At 42.5% G+C, this 15009-nt stretch overlaps 1 protein-coding gene across 1 annotated transcript in view; it reads left to right on the forward strand.

Annotated features, from left to right (window-relative positions):
- The first annotated feature begins 5223 nt into the window (after positions 1-5223).
- The window catches only part of CDHR1 (cadherin related family member 1), a 191453-nt gene continuing 181667 nt past the window's right edge, over positions 5224-15009 (forward strand). Inside the window, exons 1-2 of the mRNA XM_040436306.1 lie at positions 5224-5287; positions 6151-6246. Coding sequence (XP_040292240.1) covers positions 5224-5287; positions 6151-6246 — 160 coding nt within the window. The remainder of the gene's footprint in view (positions 5288-6150; positions 6247-15009) is intronic.

Consider the following 15009-nt stretch of genomic DNA (forward strand, 5'->3'; position numbering starts at 1 on the left):
GGTGTTCCACAAGAGTTAATGGCAGATGGAGAAACAATTTTGAAATTTCTATTTTTTTTGAAAATTTTCCATTTTAACCCTTACTTTATTACTGAAAAAAATGGGTTAACAGCCAAACAAAACTCAAAATGGGTTGCCCTGATTCTGTAGTTTGCAGAAACACCCCATATGTGGTCGTAAACTACTATTTGGCTAAATGGCAGGACATAGAAGAAGGGGAACACCATATGGTTTTTGGAAGGCAGATTTTGCTGGACTGGTTTATTTACACCATGTACCCTTTCAAGCCCCCTGATGCACCCCTAGAGTAGAAACTCCATAAAAGTGACCCCATCTAGGAAACTACGGGATAAGGTGGTTGTTGTTTTGGGACTATTTTTGGGGTAAATTTGATTTTTGGTTGCTCTATATTACTCTTTTTTGAGGCAATGTAACAAAAAAATGTAATTCTAAAATTGTTTCTACATTCACTATTTAGTTTTGTGGAACACCTAAAGGGTTAACATAGTTTGTAAAGTAACTTTTGAATACCTTGAGGGGTGTAGTTTCTTAGATGGGGTCACTTTTTTGGAGTTTCTAGTCTAGGCTACATCAGGGGGGGGCTTCTAATGGGACATGGTGTCAAAAAAAAAAATGTCCATCAAAATATGCCTTCCAGAAACCGTATGGAGTTCCCTTCGTTCTATGCCCTGCCGTGCGGCTATATAGCCATTTACGACCACATATGTGGTGTTTCTGCAAACTACAGAATCGGGGCAATAAATATTTAGTTTTGTTTGGCTGTTAACCCTTGCTTTATTACCGGCAAAATGGATTCAAATTGAAATTTTGCCCAAAAATGGGTGTTTTGGCACAGTTTTTATTTTATATTTTTAACACCGTTCATCCGAGGCGTTTGGTCAAAAGTTATTTTTATAGCGACGACTTTTACACACGCGATGATGCCCAATATGTATGGCTCTCAGACTTTGGAGACACTAAGCAGGCATCCTGAAAAACTGCGGCCCTCCAGATGTTGTAAAACTACAATTCCCACCATGCCCTGCTGATGGCTGTAGGTTGTCTGGGCATGCTGAGAGTTATAGTTTTACAACATCTGGAGGGCCGCAGTTTGAGGATGCCTGCACTAAAACTAATATTTTTTGGGGAAAGAAAAATTGTTTCCGTGTCTCCAAAGTCTGAGAGCCATAGTGTTTTATGTTCTCTAGTAGACTGTTGGGGATTATAAAAATTTAGTACTCCATGGAAGTGTGATACTCCCTGAAGCAATTGATAACGCAGAGGCCCGGATGATCAGGGCACGTGTCACATTGAGTAGTGGTGTCCTTCCGTATCCCCCTCTTGTCACACACTCTGCACTTTTTTTGGGTTCGTCCCTTCTTTCCAGTATGGGGGACCACACATGGAAAGTGTTGGCCAGGGACGATCCGGGCGCCTCCAGTTCCCGAGGTACTCCGGCCTGCTCTTTCCCGGTCCGAAAAGATCAGGTCCTTGAGGACTGCCTCATAGAATTGGAGGAATGTCCCTGTGCTGCCAGCGCTTCGGGATAGTACAAAAGAGTTGTACATGGCAACCTGTACCAAGTAGACTGCAACTTTTTTGTACCATGCCCGGGTTTTGCGCATGGCGTTATATGGCGTGAGGACTTGATCAGAGAGATCAAATTTGTAAGTGTACCCTGAGGTACTCTCACAAATTTTGTATAGCTTCACGCCATACCTCGCCCGCTTTGTGGGAATATATTAGCGGAAACTGAGTCTCCCCTTGAACGCAACGAGAGACTCATCAACCGCGACCTCCCTTCCAGGTACGTAGGCCTCCATGAATTTGGCCCCAAAGTAATCGATGACCGGCCGTATCTTATACAGCCGGTCATAGGCAGGATCACCTCGGGGTGGACATGCTGCATTATCGGAATAATGCAGACATTTCCGGATGGCCTCAAACCGGTGACGTGTCATGACCATACTGTACAGTGGGGTCTGGTATAGGACGTCCCCACTCCAGTATTGCCTGACACTAGGTTTTTGGACTAGACCCATATGCAGCACGAGGCCCCAAAATGTCCTCATTTCGGCTGCACTGACCGGCGTCCAGCCACCAGGTCTAGCCAAAACTGAGCCTGGGTTTTGAGCGACGAACTGTTGGGCGTACAGATTCGTCTGCTCCACCATCAAATTCACCAGTGGGTTACTGAAAAAAAAACTAAAATAGTCTATTTCAGTAAACCCCACTGTGGGAATCTGGATTCCAGGATTGCCAGCAAAATCCGGAATCTCAGGCTCAAAGTCCACTGGGGGACACCAACTAAGTTTATCGGCAGGGGGCTCCGGTGGACTTATTTGGTGGGCAGGGAAACCAGTACGAACCCCAGGGCGGCTCGTACTAGGGTGGGCCACAGGATCCCTAGCATGAGGGGCCCCTGGCTCTGCCTGGCGGCGTCTCCGCCGCCTTGGTGGCTCATCGTCATCCGATGATGATGAGGAGGATGCGGATGATAAAAGGAATGTGGGGTCATCCTCATCCTCACTGGGGCTCTCAGAGTTGGAGGCAATCTTGGCGTATGCCTCCTCGGCCGAGAACATCCGGCGGGCCATGGGTGTGTGTGCGTGTAGGTGTGCGTGTGTGGAAAACTTTATTATATGTGCGTGTGTGTGGGGGCAGCGTACTAAAGAAAGGCAAAAAAAAAAGGGCAAGTGTTAGGAAAAAAAAATGTTAAAACTTGCTGATAACAACGCTGATCAGTGGTGGGGCGGGCGATGCGCTAACAGTGGACGGACGCTAAAAAGTGCCGGCCAGTCAGAGCACGCAGAAAAAAAAAAGTGGTGGTGAGGGGGAAAAGGCTGGTGGGAAGGGGGGGCAAGTGGCAGGGGGGGGTTTGGGTTAGGGTTAGATGGATAGATGGAAGTTTGGAATAAAAGTACTTTTTCTTTTTTTTTACTTTTCCCTTCTTTCCCTGCCTAACGGTGCCTCTCCCTCACTGACCCTAACCTACCTGGGTGGCGATGGGTGCAAGAGGGTGATGGATGCCGATTAGGGGGATGCAGGAGCTGGTGCTGGACGATGCTGCACGGTCAGGGTGCTGGACAGGAAGAGGAGGGGAGGGAGGAGCGCAGGAAGTTTGAATCTCGCGCCTCTCTCCCCTGCACCAATCAGCACCCTGGACAGCGGCGTTCAGCACCAGGGCCAGCACCGCCTCTCCAAATCCTCGGACTGCGATAGGTGGTGTATAATTACGCCACCGATCGCAGTCTTTTTCCGGTTCATCGGGTCACAGGACACCCGAATGGACGGAAACGCAGAAAACCGCAGGTCTGAATTGACCTGCGGTTTTCTGCGATCGCCGATACAGGGGGGGGGGGGGGAAATAGGGCGCACCGGTACGTCCTATGTCCTAAAGGGGTTAAAGGGGTTGTCTCACTTCAACAAATGGCATTTATTATGTAGAGAAAGTTAGTACAAGGCACTTACTAATGTATTGTTATTATCCATATTGCTCCCTTTACTGGCTGGATTCACATTATACAGTGCTCGTTTCCATGGTTATGACCACCCTACAATAATCAGCGGTGGTTGTGATTGCACACTAGAAAAAAGCACCAGCCTATGTGAGCTCCTACAGTCCTGTTCGCCAGAGAGGCCGTCACTTTTTCCTATAGTGTGCAAGCAAGACCACCGCTAAAGGATTGCAGGGTGGTCATAACCATGGAAACAAGCAGTGTATAATGTGATGAAAAATGAATCTAGCCAGCAAAAGGAGGCAATATAGACAATCACAATAAATTAGTAAGTGGCTTGTATTAACTAACTCTACATGATAAATGCCACTTGCTGAAGTGAGAGAACCCCTTTAAGTCACACACTTGATATAAACACACACTTAAAATCAAACACGTGAATGCAAACAAACTCACATTTATTTTGCTGCTCCCAGCAAACAAAACTGCTGTTTTTCTTTTCCTCTGAATTCAAAAGGGATTCAATAAAAGGCAGACGTATCATTAATAAAACTAGGTCCGCTGGATGACAATCCTGTGGGAGCTGCATTGACATCTACAATGGTTGTCACACATTGTTGTCAGAACTGTAGAAAAATCTCCTCAATATAATAAAATATAAATGGAAGCTTCACTTAACCCCTTGACGACGTACGACGTACATGTATGGAGGAAGTTGTCACTTTAAAGATGGTGCCAATTGGCGAGTGCATTGGGCACCATTGCTGCCGGATTTCAGCAGTTTCAACAAACTTATGGCCTGGCAATAAGGCCGATCACAGACGTTTAAACTATCAGATGCTGTTGTCAAATGTGACCAGGGTATCTGAGAAGTGAAGATGTGGGAGCCATGTGCTCCTGCACTCGTAGCAACCTCTCTCAGCTGAATCTCTTACATTACAGTTATAGCCCCGAGCCTAAAGCAGGCTCTGATACCTATCGCTGGCATATTCCAATGAAGGCCTGCAGGTGGCAGCACTCTATTGGAATATAATACAATTCACAATCTAATGATTGCTGGTTATAATCACCTGATGTGACTTAAAAAAAGAAAAAGTAAAAAAAAAAAAAAAAAAAGATATAAAAGTTCAAATCACCCCCCTTTCCCCAAAGCAAAAATGAATAAGTAAAAAATAAATAAAAATCATAGTCATCGCTGCATCAAAAAACACATACTAAAATGTATTTAAATGTATTTTCATGTCTGGGTATTTGCAAATAAATATGAAATTGTGTGAAAATGGTGTTTCTCTTCCCTTATTAAATCTTTAATCTAAAAACAGAATTGAAAGAAATGATACCCTTTTATATCATTGGACTAATGCTTGAAATCAACTGAAAAGAACATTTTAGTGGAACTGTTCATATTCCCCCTTTTTTTTTATCAACTAGTCGAAGATGTACAATTCATATTTTATTAATACCCCAATTGTTAAATCAGAAAACTAACTCACAATTGGGCAGTTTCTTTGCTTTAACGCACACACATACAAAAAAAAAAAAAAAAAAAAAAGAATTCCCGCAGCTCTTCGCAAGTTAATTGGTCTAATTAGATAGTAGGCAGGAGAAAAATAAGATGTGTCATCGGATTAGCATCTTAGCATCTGTTACCTCCCGTGGCATAGAGAGCCCTTACATTGTCCTGGATGGCACCAACTACTACAGCTCTTTAAAATAAAAATATAGCAAACCACAAGGAAAGAAAGTGACAGTTCTGCACTTGGCGATGAAGTATGTCTGGGACTTTACAACATCTTCTCTTTTGTCTCTGCTTCATATTTGCCTAGCAGGTTAGTAAAATCACCTTATTTTAACATGTAAAAGAAAAGCAAAGACGCTCACAGAGCAAGAAAGCTAATCCATCTTTATCGACCCAGCACACGGATGGGGATTTAGCTGTTAGAATTAAGGGGGGCTATAATACGGGTCAAGCTATTTTCAAATTGGCTTTATAGGAAAATTATTCATAGTCAGTATGTAATGTATTGCTGACCAAATAAGTCTGTAATAAGTCTTTAGGGCAACTATAGAAAATACTTTCAGCACCTGATGATTACACAAGATATCAGTGTACCAACAGAACAAAGCAACAACTGTTTTTAACATTTTGATGTTGGATTTGCCTTTCAGACTGATTGTCCCATTTGCTTAGTGCTATCTCATAATAGTTTCAGCATGGCACATGAGAGGTTAATCATTTTAAACTGCAAAGAAATTATACACACAAAGTGTTAAGAAAAAATGTTAATGTTAATTAATGTTTAACGTGAAATCGTGCTTTGGAATTTAACACATTATAGGTTTTCTGGTCCCATATACTGCTTTCCAGACAGGCTAAAATGTAATTATAGCTGTTTAAAACAGTTTGAATAGGATGATGGGTGTAATGCACTTTGGCTTGGCTATGTTGTGTACTGTTGTTATAAATAGATAGATAGATAGATAGATAGATAGATAGATAGATAGATAGATAGATAGATAGATAGACAGAGTACTATCAATATTAGCAAGGAGAAGCCCTCATTTTAAAGAGCTATGAGGATCCAGTTTGGAAACCACAATATAATCTTCTGACCTTTCTTTCTAATGTGTTAGTAGTGATGGCATCTTGAGAGACTTTTAGGTGGATAATGTACATTTCTGTATCCTGCAGTGCAAACCAATTATGCCCCCTACTTTTTTGAAAATGGACCTGGAAGCAACAATGGGAACATGGCACTCTTGAACCTTTCTGAAGACACACCAGTTGGTCAGTGCAGTGTTTTAACTGTTTTCTTCATCGTCATCTAAAGTGAAACCAATTGACAACATGTGTTACTCTGAATGTGCTGCTGTAATGTGCTTTATATCTCTCCATTGCACATAATTTCGAACAGTAGTCATGGGACTCCCATTAGGTGAGGGTCCCAGAGCAGGAACCTACACCTGTCCAGCAGTCATGGCCAATCCTGAAAATAAATAGTTTAGATGAGAAAACATTTTAATAGCTAATATTTATAAAAAAAACATGAAATGTAAATTTCATCCTTATAAATTATTTTACCTAGAAACCTCAAGCCAAATTCTTAGTGAATAATTACTAGCCAGCTCACCTGCAGCCATCACACTTTGCACTGATAATAATTTATTTCCTCACTGTTGTAAAGTAACAGCTTAAAGTGTCCCTCCAGTTATGAACAAGTCTTCATAAATGAATAGCACAGGTGAATATATCTTCTTAAATAATTATGCTTCCTTGTGGGTTTCTCAAGTTGCTTTCTTCTGTCTTCCTATTATGGAAAATGGTTGTGGAATCACTGTGCCAACTAACCCATTTGACTTTGTGTTAGACCTGAGGGAATTATCCTGGTGGAACCTTGGTATTCATTCTTAAACCCCTATACAGGAATCGGGACTTCGCTGCAGGGAAACCACCAAGCTGCTACCTCTAGGGATAGTCCCAATATAGCTGACAGCTGACACACTGGGTCAGAACCGCTGACACACTGGGTCAGAACCAAAATTGCAGGGCATCAAAAGCATGGGCACGATCAGAGAAAGGACCAGGCAAGGACGTAAAGGCAGAACACAAGTGAATCCAAGGCAAAACAAGGACAGACCCAGACTGTGGACAAACAGGCAGAGAACATGCAAAACCGATGAAACATACTTCAGGACACAATTCAGACATACAGATACATGAGCAGAAACTAAGCAAGACAGAACAGGCACAAAACTGTAGGAAACAGTTCAGACACAGAAACTTGGCAAGGCAGATCAGACAACAGCTGGAATAGGATATAATACAAACACACACAAGCAAAATCCATGGAAGAGACATCACAGAATCCAAACACAGACAGAACGTGCAAAGATCCAACAAAATCAATGTTGCACAGCCAGGGACAGGACACAGAAGTCAGGAAAATCCATAGCAAGGTAACAAATCTGAAAATATATAGCAGACTAGCAAACTCATTAGTCAAACAGATGCAGACACAAGACCAGGGAACATTAACTCATGCAATACTCAACTGAGGAGAAATACAAGCACATTGTCACAAATTTACACCCTCAAGTAGCTAACAAATGAGCAGTGCTCATGCCATTGTAACATTTACCCTTACTCAGCCTCTTATCACCAATAGCACCCATCTGCGTCTCCAGCCTGGCACACAATCGATGGAGAGGAGAGGTAGGATGAGGAGGTTGTTGCCAGCTAGTAAGGGCACATTTACATGGGTCAATTGTCAGGTTGATTAGTGGGAATGAACGTTAGTACAAACGCTCATTCCCGATAACTTGCCCATGTAAAGGTGTTGTAGATCGCCTGATGAATGTGCAAATAGCTCATTCATGGGGTGAAATAACTGCTTAGCCTGGATTCACATCTGCATTTGAACTCCGGCACTCTAATCTGGTCACTGTATCCAGCGTACATGCCCGCTTTCAGCCGGACAAGAAATTCTACATGCAACATTTTTTGTCCGGATGAAAGCCAGCATACAGTCAGGTCCATTAATATTGGGACAATTCTAACATTTCTGGCTCTATACACCACCACAATGGATTTGAAATGAAACTAACAAGATGTGCTTTAACTGCAGACTGTCAGCTTTAATTTGAGGGTATTTACATCCAAATCAGGTGATTGGTGTAGGAATTACAACAGTTTGCATATGTGCCTCCCACTTGTTAAGGGATCCTTTGCAGTCAATTACAGCCTGAAGTCTGGAACGCATAGACATCACCAGATGCTGGGTTTCATCCCTGGTGATGCTCTGCCAGGCCTCTACTGCAACTGTCTTCAGTTCCTGCTTGTTCTTGGGGCAATTTCCCTTCAGTTTTGTCTTCAGCAAGTGAAATGCATGCTCAATCGGATTCAGGTCAGGGGATTGACTTGGCTATTACATAACATTCCACTTCTTTCCCTTAAAAAACTCTTTGGTTGCTTTTGCAGTGTGCTTTGGGTCATTGTCCATCTGCACTGTGAAGCGCCGTCCAATGAGTTCTGAAGCATTTGGCTGAATATGAGCAGATAATATTGCCCGAAACACTTCAGAATTCACCCTGCTGCTTTTGTCAGCAGTCACATCATCAATAAATACAAGAGAACCAGTTCCATTGGCAGCTATACATGCCCACGCCATGACACTACCACCACCATGCTTCACTGATGAGGTGGCATGCTTATGATCATGAGCAGTTCCTTTCCTTCTCCATACTCTTCTCTTCCCATCACTCTGGTACAAGTTGATCTTGGTCTCATCTGTCCATAGGATTTTGTTCAAGATTTGTGAAGGCTTTTTTAGATGTCGTTTGGCAAACTCTAATCTGGCCTTCCTGTTTTTGAGGCTCACCAATGGTTTACATCTTGTGGTGAACCCTCTGTATTCCCTCTGGTGAAGTCTTCTCTTGATTGTTGACTTTGACACACATACACCTACCTCCTGGAGAGTGTTCTTGATTTGGCCAACTGTTGTGAAGGGTGTTTTCTTCACCAGGGAAAGAATTCTTCGGTCATCCACCACAGTTGTTTTCCGTGGTCTTCCGGGTCTTTTGGTGTTGCTGAGCTCACCGGTGCGTTCCTTCTTTTTAAGAATGTTCCAAACAGTTGATTTGGTCGCGGCTAATATTTTTGCTATCTCTCTGATGGGTTTGTTGTGTTTTTTCAGCCTAATGATGACTTGCCTCACTGATAGTGACAGTTCTTTGGATCTCATCTTGAGAGTTGACAGCAACAGATTCCAAATGCAAATATCTCACTTGAAATGAACTCTGGACCTTTTATCTGCTCATTGTAATTGGGATAATGAGGGAATAACACACACCTGGCCATGGAACAGCTGAGAAGACCCATTACTTTTGGTCCCTTAACAAGTAGGAGGCACATATGCAAACTGTTGTAATTCCTACACCGTTCACCTGATTTGGATGTAAATACCCTCAAATTAAAGCTGACAGTCTGCAGGTAAAGCACATCTTGTTCGTTTCATTTCAAATCTATTGTGGTGGTGTATAGAGCCAAACATGTTAGAATTGTGTCCATGTCCCAATATTTATGGACCTGACTGTATATGCCGGAAAGAGGACGGATTACCGCCAGATCCCATTACAGTGATTGGGGATCCAGGGCTACATGGTGGTATCCGGTTATGCCGGATAAGGTGAACTCCAGCAGTCTGTTCTTCCGTGAGAACAGACTGCCAGAGTTCACAGCTGAGATGTGAACCCTGCCTTCTGCGGACACATCAATCATTGTTTATGGGCAGCAATTCTATCCCAGTAATTGCCTGCTCAGTCAGCACATGTAAATGCACCTTAAGTGATTTATTACCTCATTCTGAACAGTGATAGCGCTATATCCTACTAGAAGCGTAGCAGAGCTAAGAAACTGCAGTTTGTGTGTCTCTCATCCTGCAGCCTGCTCCTCCCCCTTCTCTCTCTACAGACTTTAATGTTAAAAACAGGAAATTGCCAAGCAACCTGATAAAATAAGATAGAACCCTATATCTTTAATACAATATATTGCAAAGTTTCTTATATTTATATGCACTATTCATTTAGAGAAAAAATATTTCATAATTGGAGGTATGCTTCAATAAATGTCAGGCATGAAAATATAGAAAGCAATTTACTAATCGTGTCCAAAATGTAGACAATATGAACTAAGACTTTGTCTAAAGATTTAAAGAGGACCTTACATCAGTTTAGCCCTAGTCTAATTATAGTCTTACCTTATAGGGCGGCCCCCACTGATGCCATGGCACTTTTTTCTTTCTCCAAAGAATCCCCCGTTCGTCCGCTGTTGGCCGCGTTAAGTTCAGTGCCTTATATTATAATGAGCCGACTCGGTTATACTAGGCGGAGACTCGCAGTTTCTCTGGGGGCGGTTCTCTTCTCCCTGGCTGTGAGTGCATCCAATCAGAGCGCACCGCTCTTAGCCAGGAAGGAGCTCATTCTCCCTGTCTAAGAGCGGTGCGCTCTGATTGGATGCACTCACACCCAGGGAGAAGAGAACTGCCCCCAGTGAACCTGCGAGTCTCCGCCTAGTATAACTGAGTCGGCTGATTATAATATAAGGCACCGAAATTAACGCGGCCAACAGCGGACGAACGGGGGGGGGGGGGGGGTCTTTGGAAAAAAAAAATGCCGCGTCACAGGGGGGGTCGCCCTATAAGGTAAGAACATAATTAGACTAGGGCTAAACTGATGAAAGGTCCGCTTTAACACATGTCTGATAATGGATAATAAATTAATGGATGATAAACTTTTGTGGTATTAAAAGTTTTCTAAAGTGGTGAGAAAAGGAGAGCGGCTTAGTGGGATGGGTGGAGCCTGCTCGCTTGCTGAATTAATAAACTGCAGTAAGTTATAGCTCAAGTCTACTTCAGCCCCTAACTGGCATAGAGATGTGCATAAATTTAAATCTTTTAAAAAATCAGGCGCATCTCACTCCAACACATAGGAGAGCAAGGAATATAGTACATTTCAGTCTTAATGACAGTAATCTCCCCCATTGACACACCTTAAGCCACATTCCCTTTCCAGCAAGTCACACTCCTTTCCTTTTTGGACACACCCCTTGTCAGACAAGGTCGGAAAAGGTGTCTAAAACAATAGATAGGGATGGAAGCTTGTACTTGTTACTTGATTTTGTTTTGCTGAAAACGTTGCCAAAATGACGGCACATTTTGATTAGTAAATCTGTGATAAATTTAATTTGTCACAAAGCAAATTTTTGGGGTAAAATTCGTTGAAACAGCTGAATCATAACATATTTGAAAATTGTTACCTCTGGTTATTTGCAACGGTAGAATTTCATGGATTTAGGAAACATTGTGGTCTTTATAACTGAAGGGCAAAACTGTCTGATTCTGCAATAAATGTCCTTTAGAACAGTGGTCCCCAAACTATTTTGCACCAAGGAACAGTTTCATGCAAGACAATTTTCCCAGGGACCGGGTGGGGTGGTTATGGGGCGGGGCTTAGAGGGTTGCTGGGCGGTGCTGACTGATTCACGCACATAACAAGGTGCATATTAAAATATATAACCCTATACAACGATTGGGTTAATCAGGTACATGCTGGAGTAACTTGCTGTTAATATGAGGCACATTGTTTTATCAATTTGGACCTGCATGTGCCTCACATTAATAATAAGTAACCTCATCATGTGTGAACGGGTCTTTCTTCTGCACACTGCTTTCCCTTCGGACGTCCGGAGAGTATATTTTAAAGAGACACAGATACACGCTTCTAGTGTCACTACAAATAACTCTGATTTTATCTGTGTTCTCTCAGTCTTATATACATTCATTCTAACAATCATTAACAGGTGTGGTTTACATATACAAGGTTGCTGAGTACAAACAATTCCCTATATAGGCTATTGCAAACATACTTGACTGATGTCCTTGGTACAGATCAAATAGCATTTCTTTATAAAACTCCTCACTACATAGCATATGGCTTGCTTTATTTAACCCTTCAATCCCCTCTTAAGTCATGAATATGACTTATCTTCTTTCTCTCAAAGAGAGGTAAGTAGCATATGGTTGTCCAGGATCTGTGGGTTTTGGACACATTGCATAAAACATCTGAATGAGAGAAGGAATACATTGAATACAACAGCATATGATAATCAAGGAAGCAATTATGATTATAAAGCTGAAAAATAATGTTCTTAACCAACTCAAATCCGGCAGCCAGCTCAATAACCAGTCCCACCAGGAGGATGAATCAACATCCATCTTAATATTATTAGCAATTTCATGTAACGCTTGAATATGGGACTGGATTGATCTGGAATGGTCAGATAGATTAAAGCAACACATTCCTTTGAAATCTTGATATCCTGTATTATGTTTAAGTAACAGATAATCTACAGCAAACTTAGTTTCTAGCACTGCTCCTCTTATGCCTTGCAAATCTAAAAGTATGTCTGATAAAGCGATAGAGGTATGATTCAGAGATTTAGCCAAGGCGCATGCAATAGAATTTATAGTACGAGCATTATATATAGCCAGTCCGGGCACTCCTAATATAGAGGCGCCCAAACTTGCATATTCTGCACGGCTGAGAAGGGGTAAAGTAGAGTCACAGTCTTCTGATAAAGTCTTGGTAACCGATCTGTGAGCTCTCCTGATAGGGGGTTGACTGGGAAGGGCCAGAGTCAGCCTGGCTAACGCACAGGGACCTCCAATACATTAGCAGGAATGTAATTGTAAGTGTTGTTACCACAAGACAAAAACCATCCCTTAGGGAGCATTAAATTATAGATAAAACTAGGAGTCACAATGGTCTTATTACAACTCATGGAATTATTCAGGGAGCTAGCAAGCCTACTATCCTTTTTACAGGTGTCGTCAATGTAATCATATACACTATTCTTAGGTAATCCACTTTTTATGTCTCTACCATCACAATATAAAGTCATATCCTGGGAAAACGTGAAACAGGTCTCTGCTGCAGTCACATTGATAGTAATTATCCTAATATTATCCCGGCTATCTCCTAATTTCTGGCACTCCCCACAGAGGTCATACAAGGGAATAAAAGATTGTGTATTGTTAGCCATTGACCAAACTTCAAGGAGGGATTCATCGGGTGTAGGCACAGCAAAAACACATGTTTGTATAAGATCCTGTGGGCTCTGTAAGTCTTTAAGGCACAATGAACTAACATTTAGGGCATTTGCCATCCTAACTATACTGTTCTGTTCAGAAAAAAAGGGGCTAGAAGCAAAGGGATCTTGTTCCTGAGCTCTTTTGTGTAATGTCAGATTATTTAGTGCACCACAGAAGAAACTCCTCTCCTCTGGGTGATAAATACATGTAGTAATAAGCCCTACTGGCAAGAAAACACAAAGACTAATAATTATTAGCAGACAAACAAATCTCCCAGAATATTGTGGTGTCATCATCTTCAGCCCGTGGCAAGGCACTTTTCAGGGGAACTTTTTCTGAGCTCCCCTCTTTGTTCAGGGATTTCACACCTGCTTCACCCTCTTTGTCTTTATCCGTCACCGGAGAGGAAGCCTCTGGGACCCTTTTTATCCTGCTAGCGTGAATCCAGATTGGAGCCTCTTCTGTGAGAATCGCTGTTCTGGTGACTGCTACCACTCGGGTGGTTTGTCCAAATGGGAACTCAATCTGTTTTCGTCCTTTTGCCAGGCGCTGGACTATCACCACATCTCCTGGTTGGAAAGGATGCGTAGGTTCCTGTGGAGAGAAAGGAGAGGCACGAGCAACATTTTGTTCAATTTGATCAAAAGTTTCTACAAGTTTCCTCACATATTCTGCCTGTACTACTTCTAGATCCCCTTGTTCTATTATGGGGGCTTTTGGACCCCAAGGAGTGGGGAAGGGTCTTCCCATTAGGACCTCAAATGGTGAGTAGCCAGTATTCTTATTAGGCTGCATCCTAATTTCTGCTAGGGCTATAGGCAAGAACTTTTTCCAATTAGTGAATGTGCCTCCAGTAATTTTCCTTATCTTTTCTTTAATTGTTCGATTCATCCTTTCTACTACTCCGGAACTCTCTGGGTGATACGGGAGGTGGAATTTCCAGTCAATCCTAAGGGCTTTGGAAAGCTCCTTACATACCCTGGACGCAAAAGCTGGGCCATTATCTGAGTTAATTTGAACAGGACACCCCCATCTGGGGATGATCTCTTGTAACAAGATTTTTACCACAGTTTCTGTGGTTTCATTGGTAGTGGGAAAAACCTCCGGCCATCTAGAGAACATATCCACAATTACAAGGGCATACACCTGCTTACTTCCTGTCTTTGGGATATGGGTAAAGTCAATTAGTAAGTGAGTGAATGGCGAAGTTGGGTAATTCAGATGCTGGTGTTGGGCCTTCTTTGAATTATTTGGGTTGTTTCTGAGACATATAATACACCGTGAAACATAAGATTGTACCTTTGACCTAAGATGTGGTATAAAAAAATCTCTCCGAATGAGGTCAGTGGTTGCCTGTGCTCCCCTATGGCCAAGACCGTGATATTGTGCAATTAAAATTGGGGCGCTTGCAACTGGAATATATGGTTTCCCCTCTTTGCAGATAAGACCCGTATCAGGGTCTTGTACTGCACCTACCGACTGCCATTCCATCTTGTCACTACTGCTAGCCAAATCCTGGAGGCTGAGCAATAGATTGTCAGCGAGGGTAATTTCTGGAACTAGGGAGGGCATTTGAACAGTCGCTGGCTTTCTAATGGCAGCTTCTTTTGCTTCCTGATCAGCCAGGGCATTCCCTTTAGTCATGTGCATTTGGAGACCTGTATGTGCCCTGCAATGGATAATAGCAACTTTGCGTGGTAATAGGATGGCGGCCAGGAGATCATGTACTAGGGTGGTATGTGAGATTTGCTTCCCATTTGCAGCTATGAAGCCTCTTCTCTGCCAGATTACCCCATGATCATGGACAACCCCAAAGGCATATTTGGAATCTGCGTATATATTTACATCTCTTCCCTCAAAAAGACAACAAGCTCTAGTAAGGGCAATCAGTTCAGCTGCTTGGG

Source organism: Bufo bufo, chromosome 6 (assembly GCF_905171765.1).
Source record: "Bufo bufo chromosome 6, aBufBuf1.1, whole genome shotgun sequence".
In the NCBI taxonomy this organism is placed as follows: domain Eukaryota; kingdom Metazoa; phylum Chordata; class Amphibia; order Anura; family Bufonidae; genus Bufo; species Bufo bufo.